This window comes from Anomalospiza imberbis, chromosome Z (genome assembly GCF_031753505.1).
Source record: "Anomalospiza imberbis isolate Cuckoo-Finch-1a 21T00152 chromosome Z, ASM3175350v1, whole genome shotgun sequence".
In the NCBI taxonomy this organism is placed as follows: domain Eukaryota; kingdom Metazoa; phylum Chordata; class Aves; order Passeriformes; family Viduidae; genus Anomalospiza; species Anomalospiza imberbis.
In genome coordinates, this window is record NC_089721.1 from 1,725,211 (window position 1) to 1,747,838 (window position 22,628).

General features: G+C 43.3%; 1 protein-coding gene across 3 annotated transcripts in view; it reads left to right on the plus strand.

Annotated features, from left to right (window-relative positions):
• Window positions 1-22,628, plus strand: part of ST8SIA5 (ST8 alpha-N-acetyl-neuraminide alpha-2,8-sialyltransferase 5) — a 70,696-nt gene that overhangs the window by 9,624 nt on the left and 38,444 nt on the right. The window contains exon 3 of one of the 3 annotated variants that reach the window (XM_068177098.1): window positions 15,923-16,631. In XM_068177098.1, coding sequence (XP_068033199.1) covers window positions 16,501-16,631 — 131 coding nt within the window. In that variant the 5' untranslated portion in view covers window positions 15,923-16,500. Of the gene's footprint in view, window positions 1-15,473; window positions 16,632-22,628 lie in introns of those variants that run through there. The other 2 variants (XM_068177097.1, XM_068177099.1) reach the window with 2 other exon arrangements.

Sequence of the window (22,628 nt, forward strand, 5' to 3'; positions counted from 1 at the left end):
AATGCTCACAGCAGGGATTGAAATGGCCAGTTCACTCCTTTTTTTTCCAATCAAATTCTGCTCTCAGCCACACTGCTGTCCTGTGTACTTGTGAAGGTAGGATTTGGTACCTCATTTGATCTTTTTGACTGCAAGCCAAATGAAAAACTGTATTTGACTCGCTTGCTGTACAAGCTGGTTAGATTTCCCTCTAGATATTCAATAGCCTGTATAAACCCAACAATTTTATAGGTGTTTCAGAATGTGTTTTTAGTGTGTTTTTAAGGGATCCGGACAAAGCTGAGTCATTATTCCTAGCCTTGTCCTCTGTTGGAGTGGTACCATAGGATGGGGGATTTTTCAGTCTGGCTGGTTTGTGATTGTGCCTCTGATTCCCAGTTACCCTCCTACCCTCTTCCAGCTTTTCCCCCTGAGTTTTCCTTGTGCAGAGCAGGAGAGACCATGCTGGGATTCTGACTTAGTCCCTCCTGGGGATAGGCAGGAATGCAGGCAGTGTGACACTTGCTGAGTGACACAATTTTGACGTCACTGTCTTTAGGTACAGGGAAGCTACATCTCTTTGGTGATTAAAATGATGCTCACCATCCTTCCTGAGTCAGGCAAACTCTTTCCCTGAGGCTGTAAGGAGCTTCTTAAGGGTGAAGATAAGCAGGGTCTTTGCCTCTCCCAATAGCTTGGCTCTGCTTTTGCTCATAATAGATGACTCTCCAGAGTCTGAGAAAGATCTGTTGCCTCCTAATGTGAGGCCAACACTTGGGCAGCTCTCACAGTCAGTGGCTGTGGGCTGTTGTGTGAGCCCTTTCCCAGTCAGACAATGAGTTATCTGTCTTCCTTTTGCTAGAAGGGAACAAATCATAATAACTTGCCATAGCCAGGGTTGACCATTGCATGACCACACTAAAGGTCCTTCACCCCAAAGATGGACTGAAAGCCTCATAAGCTTGATACCAGTGCTGGATGGTCAAAGTTTGCCCAGCTGGACCTGGTGTGTCTGGTTCTCTCTTTCACAGAATTCCAGAAACCCAGACTGGGTAAGTTTGGAAGGGACCAGTGGGACTCACATGTGGTGTCACCTCCCTGTTCCAGCAGGGCCATCCCACAGCACAAGGCACAGGATTGTGTCCAGAAGGGTCTGGAATATCCCCTGGAAGGAAGACTCTACATCCTCTCTGTTTCAGGACTTAGATACTCCCCAGGGCAGAAGTTGTGCCTCCTGTGCAGGGGAACTGCTGGGCTCAGTCCCTGCCTGTGGCTCTGGTGCCATTGCTGGGCCTGGAGCAGAGCCTGGGCCCTGCTCTGCCCCTCCCTGCACACAGGGACACGCAGGGCTGAGGGTGCCTCTCAGCTGGGACTCCTCTCCAGGCTGAACACCCCAGGTCCCTCAGCCTCTCCTCACAGGAGGTCCTCCAGTCTCTTCATCACCTGTGTCACCCACCCCTGAACCTATTCCAGGAGCTCTCTTTGCATGGATGAAGTGAAGGACACCTCTGGTTGACCATTTTCCTGTGCTGGCATATCTCTTTCTGACTCATATTAAAAACCTCTGCTGCAGACTGGGATGCCCTGAAATTCCCAGGTGCTGCTGTGCAGTTTTCCACGTGCAGGGATGCTGGGTGGACATGCAGGAGCTGCAGTGCAATAGACCTTTGCAAAGGGAAAGGTTCATAACCAGAGTGTTGTTGTAAATGTTTTTAGTAATGGAGTGTCATGGGTAAATTTTTAGTTCCCTCTATGTAGATGATATTTCATTTATGATCAGAGATCCTTGCTTTTCAAGAGTTGATTCCTTTCCAGTTAACAGCTGAAGACTTAAAAAATAAAGTTCACATCTCTTTAGCTTATTGTCATTTTGAGAACTCATTCTTCTGAAATCCAGGGTTATAATTTTGCCTGAATCTCACATTGTATAATAGGGAAGAGTTTGTGCCCTTCAGAGTGGCCTTAAATAGCAGTAGCACAAAGAAAGCGATCAGATGCCATTAGCAGCCTTCTGTTGGATTAATGGCCAGCAAAATCTGGTGAAGAAGCCTGGAGCTTTCTAGCATCGCTGTTGTGACTTTGTACATAATTGCCCATGAGCAGCTACACAACATCCAGCTCTGTTACACAACATCCAGCCCAGCACAGCCCCGGCACATCCCTCCCCACCGCCTTCCCAAGGGAATGCAGTGCCTCTCCCGAGGGGACACGGCGAGGCAGAAGCTCTCCTGTGCTTAAAATCCTCCATCTCTACGTGGCTCTTGGGCTTTTTGTCCTGCACATTTGCATGACACTTCTTTATCCTCCTGCCTACTTGAGCTAGACTGGCTTTGCTGGAGAACCAGCCCGTGGTGTGCAAAAATAGATGCGATGTGATGCTGTCCGAGGATTTCAGCGGGGCTTGCTTGAGAATGCCACAAGTCACATTTTCAGGCTATTACTTTGCAAGCACTTTCAGCTCACACAAAGCAGCACCACTGCCAAAAGTGTCCAGCCTTCTCACCCCTTCATCTCCAAATTCCAGTGTCGCATCCCTTCTCCTGATTTTGGGTCTGTTTGTTTGTTGGGAAGCTGATCCATTTGACAGCTCACCTTTAAAATTCCTTTCCTGCTGGGCTTATTCTAAACTGGATTGCCTCTCAGTTAATCATGGAAAACCCATACGAACAGTAATGCTGTACAAGATGAGGAGCGGTGCAGCACCAAACACAGGTGGCTGAGAGCAGGACAGGTTTGATGTTTCCATTGGTATTCCATTTTAAGCCAGGATGTAATGCTTGTAGTAATGCAGCTTCATGTTTCCTTCATTAAAAAGCCATTGTGCCCTGGCACACCATGAAATTTTCCATAAAATAATGTAGTCTGGAGCAGATAGTGGGAATTGTTTGAGAAAAGTGGTTATTTTATTTTATTTTATTTTATTTTATTTTATTTTATTTTATTTATTTTATTTTATATTTTATTTTATTTTATTTTATTTTATTTTATTTTATTTTATTTTAATTTAATTTTATTTTATTTTATTTTTAAGTAGGGCCCGTTAGACCAGATGCTACATTTTCATTAAGCAACTGTGCGGATGTAGGGGAATCAAAGAAAACCCTATCTGCACCTAAAATATAATATAATTGTATAAATCAGTCTCTTCCAGAGTCAGAAGATGCTGTTTCACCCCGGGGTAACTTGCAAGCAAGTGCACAGACCAGGCTGCAGACGCAGAAATTGTGAGGGGAGGAGGAGAGGCCTTTGACAACCTCCACAAGCTGGGAGAAAAAGGTCAGAGAGGGGAAGGGAGCTGCTGTACTTTGGATGTTCAACTTGTCAGAGTTTGTTTAGTGAAAAAAAAAAAGGAATATTTCCCAAAGCTCTTCTTCTGGGCACATCTGTTATGTTTTCAGAAAATGAACTGAAATAACAAAGCAGGAGGAAAGTTAACTCCCTAACATCACACATGGAGAAGGAGTGATGCCATTTCTGGTTATCACACTCTGATTGTGTGGGGGGGAAAGGTCAGCCCCTAGTCCATCCTGAATAAAGAGGTACCCAGCTGCAAGTTTAGAAGAGGATGATACCATGGGACCTTTGCAAAACAGGATCTGACCTGCTCCTGGGAACATATTACACCCACCTCAGTGTCTCTGATACCGATGTAACTCATCTTTAACCTGAGCAGGATTTTCAGGAGGAGTCCCGGATTTTTAGCAGTGACAGCCTGGTCGGAAATCCCAATTACCTTCCTCTCCTCCCTCTCACCAAGCACTTGTAAAAGACCAGAGCCCAGGCAAAATGAGTGTGGGGTTTGAGGCACCCACCAACAGTTTCACCAGGCCCGAAGCAGGAATGGGAGCAGAGAAAACAGGACAATGTCACTTGGAGGGGAGCAGAAACTCATCTGCACCACAAAATGTCTCCTAAAGAGCACAGTCTCTCTTCTGTGCTCGCTGCCAATTGTAGTTGATTAATCAGATTTCTGTGGGGGTGTTTTCCTTTGCTCCATTCCTAACAGCATATTTTTCCATAAGTGATCCAAATCTTGTTTCAGATAGCTCATTGCCTATGAGATCATGACTCTTCCAAACAGTTGCAACATTTTGCTCTCAGAAACCAAGAAAATTCTGGTTGAAAAAAATCGCATCAGTACAATTGTCAAGGCCTTGGTCCCACAGAGGTGCTTGTTCTTTTAAAAGTAATCACTGTGAGCTTTCCTCCCCACCAAAAAGGTGGGGGGGAGAGTTCATCTGGCCTTGCAGCTGAGGAGCTGGCTGAATATTTCCTTCTGGAGATTATTGGATAGTTTCAAACCAGGGAGCATTTCTGTGCCACACACCTGTTCCAATAGCTCCCCTACCTCGACACAGACAGCTGCAGCAGAGAGCCCCATTCACTCTGGGGAAAACACATTTTAGAGTAGCATCCCATCCCCCAGCCAAATGGGATCAAGCTGAGGCAGCTGCAGTCTGGTCCCATGAGAAATACTACAAAAAGTGCAATTAAAATAATTAATTAATGCATTTTTTATCCAGGGTGGTAACAAATAGAGAAAAGAGCTTGAAATAGCTATTCTACGTATCAGTCCCGTATGGTATTGGATGCTTCCCAGGATTTCTCTAAGCTTTCCCCAGGGCTTTAAAAGCTTGTGGATGGTGCTTGGCCACTTGCTGGATTAAAGATCTCTATTACTGATAGTAACAGGGGTAGGTTAAAACCACTTGAGCAGTAGATTTTGCTGTGAGAACAAAAAAAAAAAGTGAGTCTGAGTTGATAATAAAGTGATTTAGATTGCCATTCCTCCCTTGGAAATCAAGGTTGTTTCCCATTGATTTAAACATGTACTGGCTTAGGCTCTTGATTAAGCAAAATTTGTCCAATGATTCAACTTTATGGGGGATGCACAAACAAAAAAATACATGGCCAAGTACATCCCTGGCAAAACTCAGTGAAATCTGGCATTTACCCAGTCATTAGCTGCTTGTTGTTTGAGGGTCTCTCTGTTAGCCTTCAAATAGTGCAATAAATGAAGATTTCATTTGCAGGCATTATTTTCCTGAAGTGTTCAAGGCAAATAAAGCACTGTATCAGGAACTTTAGTCCCAGCAAACTGTATTTGTTATTGCCACAGCAGGTGATATTTATCCTGCAGCCAAGTGAGATAGCCAAAGGGTGAAATATAACCTAAAAAATCAGGGCAGACTCTCTTAATAATCTTTAGATCCTCTGATTTCACTCTGAGATTTCATCCAGGGGCCAAATTATGCAAACATTAGTATTTTTTCATTTTATATTCCGGTCCTCATTCCCTGCCATCCCTGTGGGGTAACCTGCAGGTCAGGCATCTTATTGAAGAACATGAAAATACAGAATAATATTGAATAATAAATGCTTCAGGTCATGCAAGCTGTCCCTGCGTCCCACCTTCTTGGCAGATGAATACAGAATAACTGAGCTGAGAGAAGTCTGAGTGGCTCACACAGTGATTTTGAGGTGTTCATATGCAGTCTGTGAAGCTGTCAATGATCTTAACCTTTGCATGGATCATCAGAGCAGATTTTGAAGCTCACTAAGCACTTTGGTTTGTGGCAGGGAGGTTCAAAAGCTACCTTCTATACAACTGGGCATTTCCTTTTTATAGTTTCAAATTATTTCATTTTTCTTGCTTTTAAAAATCTTTCAGTTCCAGGAGACCTAGTTTTTAAAAGTATTTCAATTCTCTTATGTTGTATGGAAATATAACTTCCCCCATCTCCTCATCCTGACCATCTTTTGATGTCACTGAGGAGGAAGAACTACCGAAGGTTTGCTTTGTTTTCCTTTTGTCTGTGAGTGGAGGGTTAACAGCAGAAGAGGGAAGAAGGGTTAGCAAAGGGGAGTGCTGGTCATGTGGACAGAATGCCAGCAGCAAAGCTGGCACATGTTGTTCCATTCACATGGAAGTATGTTTTATTCATTTGCTGATGATCATCTACAGTAGCTGTGGGAGAAAAACAAGAGGACCAGGGTAAAAGGGGAAATCTGGGTAAAATTCTGTAGCTTTGTCCCCCTTCAGTGGTAGGTGGCTGCAGGAACGGTGATTTTCTGTGACAGTTTCACAGGATTTAAGACTGGCACTTTGAATGGATTAAATATTAAAGGGAAAACAATCCAAGCTCACTTCCTAACATTATTTACCTGACATCAGCTTGTTTCCATGCTGTTTTCACACTTGGCCCTCTTGCCATCCCATCTGCAGCTGAAATGGTCATCCAAAGCTCTTGTCATACTCAGGAAAGAAAAAGGTGTTTTTGGGATGTGATTCATTTCACGTATCTTTGGGATACTTTCGTATTCAAAGAGCTCTTATTCTCCAGGGAGCGTGTTGACTAAATCCCAGCTAAGTGCCTGGAGGGTTTTGGTGAGTGTAGGCACATTCATTGGTGGTGGGAGTCAGACTCATCTCTCTTCAGTGCTGTTAACATCAAGATTTCTTGTTTTCCAAGAGCTGTGCGTGATACTTGTGCATCTTCAGCAGGCATGTCAAGGAATCCGGGATGAGATTGCGTAGGGAAGTGGATCCTGTGCTCAGTCAGGTGGATCCTGCTCTTGCAAGAGCGAGATCTTAGGATCTTAAACTGGCAAAATCATATGTTAAAAGGCAGCAGGGTTACTGGGGGTTTTTTTGCCTTACACAGTAAGTGGAAAGTTGTCCTTGTTCCTTCTGCAGTGCACCTGCAAGGCCAAGAAATGCTCTGATTGCTGGTTCAGAAATGAGGGAAGAGGTGCTGAGGAGGGCAAAGACACCCACCTGCACTGCATGTGGAGCGTGGGATGAGCTGAATAGGTGGCAGATGAGTCCCCCTCAGCGTGCAGCAGTCACAGTTCAGGTGCTGGAAGCAGCCATGCTGTCACAGAAGTCCCATCTTGCCTTGCCAAGCCAGCCTGGAGACCTCAGTGGTGCAGCTCTACCTGAAGTCAGGAAGGAAGCCTGGTAAAACATGTAGCTGAGCCCAAACCTACAGCTAATTAGGAAATGATAGCGCTGTTGTCCCCGCTCCAATGAAGATAAGGTTGCCCTTTTTTTTTTTGGCCTGCTGGGAGGAAGTTTAGGGATTTGCATTAAAATAAGACAGGATAGTTCTGCAAAAGCAACAAAATCATTAATGATTCTTTAATTGAAGCTTTTGCATATAATATTAATAACCTATTAAAGCCAATGGGGTATGAAACATTTGGAACTGTAGTTTGAAATCACCTTGGATGGATGTTGAACTGTAACTTTTTGGAGCTGTGTAACTCTTCACTAGCTGCTGGGGAGATAAAACTGCTAACAGGAACACATTAATTTCTGTAGCACAGATGTGTTGTGATGGGAGAGTGGAGATTGCAAGGACAGGCAGTGGATACAAAATGCAGAGTTAATAGCTTTTCTGCATATTTTAGGGGAGGTGATGTGCTGGTTCCAGGCAGCAGCTGGTGAACTCAAGTCTGGAGCTCTGTGTAGGGCTGGTCAGAACTTGCCGGGATTTGCCAGGTGTGTGACCCAGAGCAAGGTGTGTATTCCTGTGGAGCTGGTGACTGTCTTAGCTAAGGTGATGTGTCACAGCACAGTGTTTGTTGTGAAAACACTGATTTTTGCAGTGTCAGCTGGTTCTGCTTCATCAACTGGAAGGAGAAGTGCTGAGGAAAAAAGTTTGTCCTTCCTTTGTCCAGAGCAGAAGAACGCTGAATGTACAGATCTGAGCTGCAGCTTCCTTGGATTTCCAAGCCAAACCTGTAGTGATATCCAAGGTGAGGGGCCAGCACCTGAGCATGAGCTGCCAGAGGGAAGCTAATGACCCTGCCATAGCTCCTTCCTGCACTGGAAGGACTTAAATTTCCTATTATTTTGTGTTTGATATGGTCCTTTTTTCCAGTTGGGAAAGGAAAATAGAAAACCTCTACCTGGAACAGTGTATTGTGAGGGATGGCTCCAAATGAGGAAAAGCAAGAGGAACTAGGAGGCTAGAAATCTGCAAATTAAAAAGGGGTAAAGGACATTCTTCATACACCCTTCCCACTTTTCTTTTAATTCCCTTGCCTGGTAAAGCTTAGAGCAAAAGTTGAATCAGTTTATAATGAAAGTGTGCAACAGTTTAGGAAATATCGTCCATGATATCTTTGTCTTTGGCACAGTGGAAAAAAAAACCAACAAAAAAAAAAAAAAACCAAAACAAAACAAAACAAAAAAAACCCCAAAAAAAAAAAACAAAAACAAACAAACAAAAAAAAAAACTTATTGTGATTTTTGCCCCTTGTATTAAGCAAATATTTTATCTCTGATTCCAGCAAGGAAAGGTGAAGTCACAGTGTTGTTCTTGTTTGCCAGCTGCTTCCATGCACTGCAAGGACCTACAAACAGGATTAGTTTCGGTTTTTGTTGTCACATCAATGAAGAGCTCTCCTCATCAATTAAGCAACTTTTGAAGCTCTGAAACCTTCACTATGAATCTGACACTGTGGTTCAAATTCTCAAGTGCAGCAAAAGAGAAATTCAGATTTGGGCAATCCATATCTGTGAAAGGGGAACCATGATAACAACAGAAAATGCAGATCTAAACTGCAGACACACTATTTAATTTTCACAGTATTTAATTTTTGTTCATGAAAAGAAGCAGCAAGCCAGTGGAGGAATATCTTCACTAGTGACTTTTCACTGTATAATGTCTCAATATATTGAATTACATTTGGAAGTCATATGCATTGAGGAATACTTTGTAGAGTCTGAGCCCAAACAACCATGTTTTACTGTGTTTGAGCCCTTATTTTATTTTCCTCCTTTAGCCAGGTCCAAAGACTTTCTCTCTCACTGCCAGTAGCCCTTTTCTTGCTGATGTTTGCTCTTGTGGATATTATTTATTATCATTTGATATTTATTGTCATTGAAACTCAAATTGTAGTTCAGACAATGCTTTACCAGGAGTAATTTGTTCCCAGCAGGACCTTTTAGCTACACAGTAACATGAAAGCATCAAAATGCCAGAAGAACATTATAAAAATAAACTGCCCTGGTGCTAAAATAAGCTTTAATTGATTGAGAATTGCATTGAGCCTGACAATCCGAACATTTATTATTATTTTTCTTTCAAGCTTCAGCTACATGTGATTTAAAGTGACTGAATTCTAATTCCCACATACCTTCCTACCCACAGTGCATGAGAGAAAACCCACGCACAAATTTCTTAGCTCCAGAGGAGCTGCTGGATACACCTGGAAGAAAATAAAAAAGCTGATTGAAAGTGATGTTTAAATAAAGGTGATGCTGACGGGAACATACTGAAAAATAATCCCAGCCCTATTCTGACTGAATGCCATGCTGTGCTACGCTCTCCTCATCCCCACTCTTCTGGGGATGTCTCTCCCTGTCAAAGGCATTTCTTTAATATCTGCCTGCACAGCACTGGGTCCTGTAGGCCATTAATATTGGCTGTGGATAAATTACCATTCTGTCATCCCCATTTTAGGTTCTTAGAGAAAATAAACACATCCAATTGACTGTACTCAGCTGTTTAAATGAATACCTCTTGCAGGGTCTCCAGCAAGAGGTCAATACCACCACCAAAGATTGTGGATAAAAGTGGAAAATTTTCTGACTGATGGCCCTGTTATAGAAAGAAATACATGGAATAGAGCACTGGAAGTAGTTGAAATATAGCTAATGTCAACGGGGTCATCACAAATCACAGAATCACAATTTGGGTTGGAAAGAACTTTAAAGACCATTTTGTTCCAGCCATTGCCCATCAGCAGGGACACCTTCCACTATCCCAGGCTGAGTTTAAGACCTCACTGTAAGTCTTTCTCAAATCATAGCCCTGGACAATTTACTTGCAGCCAAGAGCCAAACAAGGATTTTCATTTAACTCCCAACATCCTGAGGGGAGGAAGATGCTTAAATACGTTTTTGGGAGTGGCCCTCCATCTCTCTGCCGATGCCAGCACTGCCTGTAACAGTGCTGTAAAAGCCCAAGCTGCTGGCAGAGGTCAGGGGTGATCCAGGCCCTGCCTGTGGCTGGAGCTTTTCCATCTGGGGGGCTGGTGCTGCCCTTGAGACTCTGAAGCTTGTTTGGCAGCAAAATGGACCATTGTTGTCTTGGTTTTGCACTTGTTTGCAAGCCGAGCCGTTTCCATGCTACCAAACACGACTTCCAAATTGCAATTCCTGCTGTCTGCCAAAGGGGCTAATAAATCCCACTCTCACCTTTCCTTCTTGCCTTCTTGGGTAAATTACAAATGCCCGTGGCAGGAGCTGACTCAGCTGATGCCTGGCTGCAGTGTCTGACTGTTCCAGGAATGGTCTTTATTTGTTACCCTAACACAGGAAAGCACAACCCAAGGATTTATAGCAGATCACAGATCCAAAGGAAGGAATTTGAAAATGCCACCAGCTTTATTAACAGCCACCTCTGTGGCCACTTTCAGGTCAGACCAGAGACTGTGCAGGGCTTAAAAACTGAATCCACACTGCCCCAGGAGGGGTAGAAAGATGTGTCTGGTCACAGTGCTGTAAGGGTAGAGGTGTCTGTCTTCCAGGTTCCTTGTCCAGGTTCCAGTGGGCATTTCCACAGTGCCAGGAGAGCAAAATAAAATATACCTCATAAAAAAATAGGGATTTTTGAAGACCACAAAAGCCAGATTTTTTTTTTATTATTAATAATTTTTGTCATGGACTGAACTAAACATATACTAGCATGGATTGTTTAAAAAATCATGATGTGTCTGAATACTTACTGGCTTTGGCTAGAAGAGTAGCTCAGGTGAAGTAGTAGTTAGACCAGTGATTAAGTAATGTGTGTAGCCAGCATTGTAATTACTGCTGTTGGAGGGCATAATGAAGAATGGCTGAAAACCTGAATGTCTGGGCTGCTTGAAAGGTCATGGGAACTGAAGCTGATGGTTAATTCAAGAGGAATATACTTAATTCCTTTGAATACAAAATCACTGCAGAATGGAGATATAAAGTTACCCTTGTAACTTTTCCTAAATAATTTTCTATAATAGGTCTCTTTTACATCTTGATTATAAGAGCAGTGTAAAAATTTGAAGGTTTTAATTAGCTGATAGTTCAGAGGAAAAGTTTCATTTTCACATTTACATCCATTCTGATTAATGCCACTCACTGACAGAGCAAAAACACCCTCCAAAATCTGATATGCTCTCTCTGTTAATTCATATGCCACATTACGTATTTTTAAAAATATCTGAGATTAACATTTTCACTTTTGCTGTAAAAATGTACTGTTGAAATAGTGAAATAATAATTAATTGTGGTTTTCAACATTAGATAATGTGTGATCCTTATTCTGGCCATGGGAAATATTTTTCATTGTGATGTTACTATTGGAATATTTTCATCCAAAAGAAATATCAATCTTTCAACACCCATTGAAGTGAGTGCTACTGATTCCAGCACTTTCCTTTGGGAGGTTTTAAAGGTTTGGTGAACTAGGCGGGAGTTACAACTTGTTTGGAATAGAGGCAGGATCAAGTTTCTTCTTCGAGAGCAAGTGCTGGCCATGGAAACCCTTTGACCCCTCTGTGGCTCTGCCAACATCCCAGTCCCCTTGATTTGTTGCTAAACCCACTGGGAAAGCAGAGATGTCCCCAGCTCCGAGTTCTGCATTTTGCTATGCATTTTAGCAGGCTCTGCTATAAGGAACTGTCAACAGTACATGTACAGCACTGCAGCCAAGGCAGCCTCTGCAGAGCTTCCAGCCAGAAGACCTTATTCCTTTGAGGAAGACATCATTCTTTTTCCAACAGAGATGATGTCATCAGGGGAAAAAACGGGTATTTTATGCACTGGGTCATTTTTTCCCCCATAATGGGGCACTATGTGACCCATAATTGGAGGAAAACTGGTCATGATTTAAGAGATGATGTATATCCAGTGTACAGACCATATGTTGTGTTCAGGACATGTCCTCTAATTCAGCTGTCTCCACAGGTAGGAGCCTGGTGCCAAATTAGCCACTGCCATCTCCACATGGCTGAACCCATCTCAGGAGAAAATAAATGTTTACCTCTTAGCTGAATCCTTTCGGCTTCCTTCACTTTCTCAGTTTAAGACATATGGATTTGTGGCAGTGGTGGGGGACTAGACATTGTGTTAAGCACTCGATTATGCTAATAAATTCATGTTTTATATCTGCAAAAGAATTAATATTGATAGGCATATGTTTATGAGTTTCGTATTCAGCAGAACCTTCCAGCCATATACCTATGTGCCAGCTCTTTGCAAAATCAAGAATCTAGCAGTTTACACAAGCATTGTAAAAACTGTAAATAGGCATGATTTAATTTTAATTTAGGGGGGAAAATGAGGTGTAAAAAATGTTGCCCTCAAACTGTTTACCACCCATAGTATTCTGTAATGCTGGCTGTGGAGTTCTTTGGTCTGAATAACAGCCAGGAAGATGAGAGTGGCTAAGCAGGCAGGAAGAGAAAAAATCCTGAAGGAGAACGTCAAGCATGTCTTGTTTTACCCTGAACCTGTATGAGTCTGTGAGTTTAACATGTTCACTTAAGTGTTCTGTGATTTAAACAACCAAGAGACAGATCTGCTGTCCCAGACACCAAATAACCTCACTGTCAGCTGAAATTAGAAAGCATGATCAGTCAAACACTGATTCAAATGACAGGTTCAGTGAAAGATACTTAAAAAAATTCCCAATCAGGCCTGCCTATCAAAAATGAATTTTTCTAGTTCAGTTGCATTAAAAAATAAATTGCAGTTCAATAAGAAGGGCTGTGTATTGTCCTTTCAACACGGAGAAAAATATGAACTTATTGCCTCCAGAAGAGAAGTAGAGTCTGACTCTTACCAGATTTTGTCCTCTTGCCAATTCATCTTTCCTCATATACAGCTTCAGTAGCATGGTCTTGGCTTATTTGTCTTTGAGATTTAATGCTAACTTATTTTTTAAAAAATAAATAAACTCAAACCTGCTTCATTGGGCCTGAAGAGCAAATGATGAGCTCCCATTGGAGGGTGTCACTGTAAGGAGAATGTTTGTGTTTGTGTGAGAGCACTCCGAGTCTCACTGCTCAGGCTGGAGGAGTTTCTTGTGACAGATTATCTCTGGTGATATTTAGCAAGCAGCTCACATGCAACAAATAAAGGCCAGACACGTGTAAGACTGACTGCTTCTGGCAGCTTCACATTAAGATCCATTTTGCCAGATTTGCTTTAGATTGTGAAGTCTGTGCTCCAAGAATGATGCAGGAATACCCGTTCTGAGCTTGTGTCTGTCATGCTGGAAATGTTATTAAAGCAGGTGGATGCAGCACTTGGGGGCATGGGTTAATGTGGACCTGTTAGTGTTGGGGGAATTGTTGGGCTCCATGGTCTTAGAGGGCTTTTCCAATCCTTCTCAGACTCTGGAGGGGATCTGTTTTTGTCTGCTGCTTGTTTAAGTGCAGGGTGTAAAATTTTTTTTTTTTTTTTTTTTTTTTTTTTTTTTTTTTTTAAATCTGCAGAGGCGTGACAGTTTCAAGGAGGCCTGTAGTTTACAAGTCAAACTCTCAAAGGGCCCTGGGAATGAGTGCTGATGCTGCTCATTCAGCACTTCTGCTGCACTCTAAGGCAGTTTCTCTCACAATAAATATTGCAGGCAACCTTGAGCATCCTATGAAAATCTGTCAATAGACATCCTATTTCTCTGTGCTTGCACGGAGCTGGTCTGCTTCCAGTTGTGCAGTGTTATTGCACTGGGCTGAGGGCAGCAAACAGATTTCTCTTGCATGTGACGTCAGGAATGATGCCTGTGCAAGCTCTGGCACAGAAAACCTCTCCTATTTTTTGTAGATACCTTTGTACTTTGCTCTCTGGGTCTGCAGCTCTCCTGCTCATGGGTCCCTCAGGTGCTGCATCTTCTGGCCAGTCCTGATATAACAGAGAATGATGAGAGGACACAGAAAATCGAAGACTGACAGAATACATGGGCTGTTTGCTGCAGCTCAGACTCACCATCACTCCAGGAGAAAGAGCTTCTGCTAGACTCAGGAATTTGGTGCATTACTGCACAGATCTCAAGGAAAAAAATCCCTTTGAATGGAGGGCAGTAAAGGTAGAAAAGCTGAAAGTGTTTTCACCAAAACCTAGGTGATATAAGAATCTGCAAAACCAGCGTCGCACCTACAGAAAATCATAGGAAGCCAAATTCTACTCTCTGATAATTTGCTGTTATTGTAAAATGACTCCCAGAGCAACTGAGAAAAAATTTCTCTGCGTTTTCAAAGCTATCAGTAGAAATCAAACAGTTCAAATCATTAAGTAAATGTTCCTTCACTTCTGAACTTATTGGCCTTGACTAAGCTACCACATACAAATCTGCCAGTGTAATGTATTGTGGGGTCTCAGCTTGGGAATTTTGACGGCCATAAAGCTTTTCCTTTTCCTGAGAGGGTTTTTGGTACGAAATGGTACAGTTCCTATATGGAAACAGTCTCATATAATGTCAGCTTTTATGAACTGATCATTTAAAGAATAAATATTTGGCCCCAGAGCTGATGGCTTTGACAATAGGGAATCAGACTACTTTTTGTGTTTATCTTGCAGTCCCCTGGTATGTGTAGTGTTCCCAGTACAGTGCATCCCACTGAGTTATTTTTCTAACCTAAATATTGGTTTTCTTTCCTCTGTTCTGGAATACCCTGAATGACAAAATAGTAGAAGATTGTTTCCAAGGAAGTATCAGTATGTCCTTGCCCTCTACCTCTACTTTTCCCTGGATAATCTTTGATCTGACATGGGGTCCCCACTCCACTTATAAGCAAGGTGATAATGGAAGCATTTAGCAGGGTTCAGAAATAGAGGTGTGTGAGCTGTGAGAGGCACTGAGGCAGGACATACCAGGGGCTGGATCCCTAAACCTTCTCTGCAAAGTCAGTTGTGTCTAAAGTGCTGCTCTCCAGCCTGCAGGAGTTCAGGCTGACCAGCTTCATACCTTAAACACTTGTGTGACTTTTGTTGCTTAAAATTAGGTAAGACAAAGCCTGCTTTAGCCATTGTCTATCTTGCCTAAATTGCTGTAGGTCATGCTGAGGACTAGCCTTGTCTTTAAGGATTGTGTTGAAACGGCTGCACAAAGTTACCTTTGGCCCTTCTTCACATGGAGCACCAGTTACAGCTGAAACAAAGTCCATGAACACTCTCTGTTTGCTGCTCCACACAGCTGGGCTGCTGGCACACTAGAGCAATTTGCATACACTGATTTAACTGTTGGAAAATCTATGCACACAAAAATCTTCCTATTCTCTTAGACAATGGATTTTTTCCCCCCTCATTTTGTTGTCAAAATCCTTTTCCCATCTGTTATTGGGGCAAAGCAACCTCCTAGTCTGGATGTTTCATTCATGGATAAAGCTTTCATTGTAACTTGTTTTAGGGTTGGGGCAGATTTTGCTCCCAGTGAAATGAGCGACAAAACTCCCCGTGAGCTGAATTGAGCCTCTCCTGAAAATGGGGGGGGGTTTAGAGGAGTTACAATGGCTGTGGACAAGGTCTTGTTGCTCTGCCCTTTCAAAAGAGAACTGTGTCTAGTGGAGCAACAATCAGAATATTTGTCTCTTTAAATGAATGGTTCTTAGAGCCTGCACTGAGAGGCAGGCTCCCTCTCTGCGGCTGTGAGGCTACTCAGAGCCTCCAATAAATCAGCATGCAGGCACTGAGAGCTCTGTCCTTGAAGGGATGCACAGTGACCTTGCCCATGCTTACTCTGGAGGAATAGGGGAAACAGAGGAGCCCAAATAGTGAGCAGTGTGGGACTGAAGGCTCTGCATTCTGCATGCAAATGCCACAGCACCGGAGCCACGGCACGGACGGCGCGCTGCTACACAGAATGCAGCTTTCCTGCTAGCCTGACCAGACTGCTGCTGCTGTGTTTCTTTTTTTCTTTTCCTTTTTCTTTTTTTCTCTTTTTTTTTCCTGCAGGGTTCTGAATGAAATCCTCATGATTGTTGCATGCTTGTTCAATAATAGCAAGCCCCAGTCACGTCTCCTTGTGAGCACATTTGGTCGGAATCAGTGAGCAGAAGCAGAGAAGAGCTGACGACTATGTGCTTCCAACGCAGGTTGCCGGAGCCCCGTGTTTGCCATTGGCTGCAGTTCTCTGGTTTGTGTGCAGCTTCCCCCATCTGGAATATGAAAATGGGATTGAAGTAGATAATTGCTAGCAGCGGGTTTTCAAGAGAGGCTTAGAGGGAACAGAATGCCTCTCACACAGCACAGGCTGCCTGCGCTGAGAGAGCTCTGAGAGATGATTTTAGATGTTACCCACGTCTGAATCTCCTGGAAACTTTGCCATGGAAGCAAGCCGTTGCGCACAGTCCTGGAGCTAACGTCCAAAAGGGGCAAGGAAGGGGCAGCAGGGCCAGACAATGGGATACCTTGTCCTTGGATTGCTCACAGAAAAGCCAGCAGGCATTCCCCTCCACTCCCCAGCAAAAAGGGCATGAAGGTGGCAATGAACTGAATTTTACCTGGTGAAGCTTCAGTGGCTTTTAAGAAGGATGGGATACACTGACCCTTCATCCAGCCGGGATTTGCTGGGAAACAGAACTTTGTTCTTCATCTTCATCTGCGCCTTTGCCGTGGTCACCTTGCTGCAGCAGATCCTCTATGGGAGAAACTATCTCAAGAGGTAAGGGGGGATCAGAGGGAATAGGAGAAGTTGTCTGATCAGACTGAGGGGAGACAGAGCTCCAGGCAAACCATTATATATTCTCAGTGTTTTTGCTGATGATAACAATATCTTGTCAGTCTGGGAAGGTGCATCCAGCATCTGTAATGTTTGTTAGATTATGAGTGCAGGAGAAGGTTAGGCAGAATATTATGTTTTGTGAGTTTCCTGGATTATGTTTTAATCCTCAGCTGCAGCAAAAATATGGGTTTGTATTCAACTTAAACAGACTCATGCCACCTGAGTATTTGCCCCTTACAAGGCTTCCCGCTCTGTGTAAGTTCAGGCTGAAATGGCTTGAGATGTTGAAGTAGAATGTTCATTGCTGAAACTTCAATGTCTTTAGAAACAAACATGCAGATGCAGTTCCTAAAATCAATATTAGTGTTCCAGACAACCGAGAGAGCACTTTATTTTTGCACTGCTGTGTTCTTATGAATTGCTGCTGAGACTGCTTTGCTGTAGAGCACATCAGCCTTTGATCTGAAAATGCTCTTTTCACAGCAAATACCGATGGGGCTCTATAAATGTTTAACCTTGACCCATGCAGAGTTTATTTTACTTAAACCTAGTTTGAGAAGTTACGGCTTGCATGATTTTATGAAGATGAATGTTTCCCTTACATGCTTTAAGGTAAGTGTTTCAGTTGTGTAGGCAGCTGCTGTGGAATTTTTTACTGGAATTAAGCTGCATTCTGCCAGGAGAGATAAATGGTTTGGTTCTTGCCTTGCTTGCAACTCATGTAGTTGTTTGTCTTGTGCCAAGAACAAGCAAAATGCTGGCAAATCAGCCAACGTTTCTCTCTGGGAGGGAAAAGCAAGCATGATATTAATATGTTTAGACAGGGGTGTTGTTTATCCACAGAGCAATTTGTGTGCCTTCTGTAGCACAAGGCCTTGTCTAGGGGACTGATTTTTTTGGGCACCTCAGCTCCAGTAAGATATGACTTCCTCAGCTGGAAGAAGCAAGAATGAGAAGAAGTGTAGAAAACATGGGCTTTTTTGGCTTGGAGAAAATTGAGGGGGAAAAGGTTAACTGACTTGAAATACCCAAATTAAATCTTAGAAGAAAAAAAACAATAAATACATCTCTCTAAACACTCAAAAAGTGCTAAAATGTTGTAGCAGGAAAGATTTGGATTTAATCATGATGGGGAACTTTTACAGAAAATAATTACCTGATGAGGTATAAAATCTTCATATTTGGGGAGCTTCAGGAACCTGGTAGGTAGACAAGGGTAGTAATAAGCTTTCTCAGTGTTAAGAATATGACTTTATGGCCAGGTCAAAATCTCATCTTATTTTCTCAGTTTTTCCCATTTGTCCTGGAGGCCTGGCAGTCCTACCAATCCTTGCTTTTCCAAGTCAAAATTACTACAATAGGGTGGGAGAGAATAAAAATAAATCACAAGTACAAACTGAAGTGAAAAATGGCAGAGTAAAGTTATGAGAAGACGCAACCAAAAACTCTTCCACTGAGTGATCCCTGTGGCCTGCCTCTCTCCTGCCTCATGCCTGGGAACCTCTCCTGTCATCATCAGGGAGTGAAAAAAGGCTGGTGTCCAGTTCCAGGGATTGCAAGGACAAAATCTGGTTCTGAGCCCTCTGCCATCAAAGAGTCTCAAGTAGGGAGATGAGCATATATTTTGTCACTTGGACTGGAAAACACTGCTTTTTTGTTTTGGTTTGGTTTGGGTTTTTTTTGTTTGTTTGTTTGTTTTTTTTTTTTACTCCAGTTTGCAGTGTTTTCTTTTACTTTTTTCTTTCTTTCTTTTTTTGAATTAATCATGTGAAAATAATCTCATAGAGGTCTCCACTAACCCAGTACAGGGAAAAAAAAAAGCACCTCAGCTCCTTTCTGCTGGGAATTGGCAGTTCCCATCTTCCATGGAAATAAAAATGCAGGATGTGGCTGTAAGTTTTTGGTGACAGGTGATATAAGCAGCAGTCTGCATTGCTAGCACAATGTTATTATGAAGGTATCTTTTTTTTTTTTTTTTTTTCCCTCAGCTTTCCTTTCCCTCCCTCACTCTTAATGTCCTGCAGTACCTTCTGGTGAGCATTCCAGGGCAGTCTGATTGGCAGTGAGCTCCGTGCAGGGGCAGCTGTAACCTTTAATTACTCTTGCATTTCACAAACCTCCGGTGTTAAGCCCCCTGCTAGGAGCTGATTCCGGCTGTGAGGCTCCTTGGACGTGTTTTAACTTGTACCTGGTGGTTTTGGAGAGGCTCCTTGGAGAGGGGAAGGGGGATATTTATAGCCCTGGTGCCACTTGCCAAGCTGGAGCTTGGGGACGCTGCCTGAACCCACAGCCATTTACTCACTGGGATTCCATGTGCTGCTTGTTTGGGATGCCTTTGCCTGCATACCAACACCTGCAGCAACAGCGGGCCCCATGGCCTCCTCCCAGGGCAGCAGGAAAAAATTCCCCCGTGTATTTGGAGAAACATGAAAATTGCCCTAAAGTACTAATTCAGTAAATGCACAGTGCTTTTAAGTCTAAATATAACACCGGGGTAGCTCTTTTCTCTGCAAGAAGATGATGGAAATGGGTGAAGACCAACAAGGCAGGGAATTGTGACCTAAAACAAGCAGCTTGGGCACAATGCAAGTGACAGCACGACTCAGGACTGGTCCCAGAGAGCAGAGTGGAGAAAACTGTTGCATGCTGGGTTTGGGTTCAAATTATGGGTTTTTTCTTTGTTAGTTTTCCAGTTAAAAGTACCCTTTTCTGGGAGAAAGATGGAAAAGTTTGCTGCGTGGCTGTAAGCTGTGCCATGCCACTTGCCCTTACAAGCAGGGAATGGGCTGGTTTGATGGCCATGAAATCCCACCTGAGGCTGTCCATGGAGGATCAGGGTCCTGCACTTGCCCATAGCCATGTTCCCAGAGCATCTGTGGGGGAGGCAGGACTGTGGACAGGAAAGGATGCTCCAGGCAATAAACTCTGCTCAGTGAAATTTGATAAGGGGCCCAGCCTCTGGTCAAAGTTCTCTCTTTCCCCTTCTGGGATGTTAATGAGCCCCTGGCATTGCTGGAAGAAGGGGACAGTGTAGAGATTGAATTTCTAGGCACTCACACATTTTTTACCCACTGTATAATGTTCCCCACTCCTTCCTTTGCAGTTTTATACAGTGTCTTTGGAAAGCAGAATCCTGTCCACTTTTTTTTTTTTTTTTTTTTTTTTGCCCTTTTTCAGTGTTCTCCCAGGTGGGAAGGATATGGGTGCTCTCACCAAGGCCAGTGCCTCATCCCTGTAGTTGCAGCTGAAGTCCTAACAGGAGAGCCAAACTGCAAGCTGGAGAAATGACACCGGGAAGCTCTGGTCTCTGTAGCTTCTGATCCCAAGTAAAAAGGATGATGAAATGAGATATAATTAAGGGACTTTAATACCGATCTCTGGGGTAATTATTTTTATTTCAGGATTAATGTGATGATTAAAAATCCACTGCATTGATCTGCTAAAGTAGGTTAAATGCTGTGGTCTTCTGCTTAAATCCAGAGCTGCCGCTTGCTTTTGTATTGACTCATCTTTCCAATGCTCGCCTTTCAGCTGAATTTTCTTTTGAATCGGATGCTCAGCTGAGGGCTGGCCTTTTTTTGTCAGGTCTTGTTTGGCCAGCAGGGAATAATCCTGGATTACATCAGGAAACTGCCACTACAGTAAAAAAATGTTCAAATCTGTCTTCATCTCCCAACCTGTAGCATGGGAGAGATCAATAGGACAGTCCTTCCCTTTGGCAAGGGAAAAATATCAGAGCAATACTTCACTATATACCAATATTCTGTTGGCAGGAAATTCACTAAATTCTTGGTGTTTTAACAGACTGACTTCTGCACAGGGAGAGTGTCACTTGAAGATGGAAATCTGCACCTTTAAAACTCCTTTTCTTCAGCTGAGTGAGGAGAACGCATTTCCAAAACTATTAAAGACTCTAAACAAATATTACCCTAGGGCCTGCCAGAGGACAAATAAAAGATGGCAAAAATCACACAGCAAGAGTCAGCAAACCTTCCCATGCAGGCAGCCTGCATTATTTGAAAGCTTTGTGTCTTCTAAGTGAGAATAAAGCATCACTCTTATGTATATGTGCCCTCTTACTAACATCAGAATCTCAGGACTTGAGGTAAACCCATCATTTATGAATATCTTAGGCAGCTTTTATGCAACAGTTGCAAATCAATTCCCAGGCATCCTTACTTCTTTCCTTACCATATAAGATTATTTGTGAGCACTTTCTCCACTGCATGGACTAAAGGAATAAACACAGAGAAAATAAACCTGAACTACACATTTAGTCTGTACCCTAAATTCATGTCATTCTTACAGCAGGGACAGCAGGACTTGCAATGGGGACATGGAGGCTACATGTGGCCCGAGCTGTATTTTGCCCTGAACTGGGTTTTTTGTCCTAATTACAGCCAGCTCAGGTCAGTTGAGAGCTCCTGCCCCATCCTTGGTACAGCTCCTAACACCCTGTGAAAGTGTTAGCCATAACCTAAGACCATTTATTCCTGTGTTAAAACTCTCCTTCTATTTAAACATCTTCCCCAAAAGGCATAATCTGAAGGTCACCTAGTGAGTCATCTCTCTCTGGTCACACAGCTCTTTGCTTCCAGCTCTAACCAGAGGGAATTGCTACCCCACAGAAATTACATGTATACTATGAGTCATCTGAATGAATCCCTGACAAGGTGCTGGGCAGGTCTTGGGTTTGGGAGGCTTTCTTCAGAGAAGAGTGCTGGAAACTTCAGAACAAAGCGAAGTCTTCAAATAATACAGAGCACCAAAAAAATATGTGTTTACGGGATATGGACATCACCTTAAAATGGCCAGATCTAGTTGAGCACAGCAGGAGAAGCTGAGACTCTGGCCATGCTGTTCCTGCTACAGGGCATTCCCAAGACCATTTCATCGGGTGCAGGCATCCCTGTTGGCAATGGGGTGGAGGGGGCAGAACCAGCAGGGAGCTGATAGATTAATTCAGCTGTCTCCAAATTAATGGGATCACAGAATCACAGAATGGTTTGGGTTGGAAGGGATCTTAAACCTCATTCAGTCCCACCCCCTGCCATGGGCAGGGACACCTTCCCCTAGCCCAGGTTGCTCCAAGCTCTGTCCAACCTGGCCTTGGACACTGCCAGGGATCCAAAGGCAGCTACAGCTTCTCTGGGCAATCTGTACCACCACTCCCACAGGGAATAATTTCTCCTAACATCTACCCTAAATTTACCCTTTGCCAATTTGAGGCCATTGCCCCTTGTCCTGTCACTCCAGGCCCATGTAAATAGTCTCTTTCCATATTTCTTGATGAGTCCCTTCACGTGCTGAAAGACCACCCCAAAGCTTCTCTTTTCCGGGCTGAACAATCCCAATTATTTCAGCTTTTTCTCACAGCAGAGCTGCTCCATCCCTCTGATCATCCTGGTGGCTTCCTCTGGACTGGCTGCAACATGTTGATGTTCCTTCATCCAGAGGCTGGATGCAGGCACCCCATCCCACTTGTCATCCCATTCCCTTTCCTACTGCTGCTGCTGATTGCTTTAGACAATTCTCTTGAATACAAATTTTTTTCCTTCTTCTACTTAAAGGTTTGGGGATTTTTAACCATGATTTTAATTTGCTTTTAAAGGAGAGCATCAAGTGGCTGAAGTTTTACTACTAGAGTGTGAGTGTTATTTCCTCTCTTGTTCTCCCTAGCAATGCAGAAAACCAGCAGGGTTTATACCCCTGCTTCCTCTATGCTGTATTTCTAGCACTGTTTTCTTTCACCTCTGCTGTTGAGATGGCAAAACCACCTGCTGGTCTGGTCTGTGAACTGCCAGTCCCTCTCCACTCTTCAGATGACAGTAAATTAATGAGCATCCATTATTTCAGCGTCTTACATGTGCAAATTGCATTATCCCAAGTGTGTCACTCCCTGGTGTGTTACACCATGGTCCTTCCTGACCTCCTATC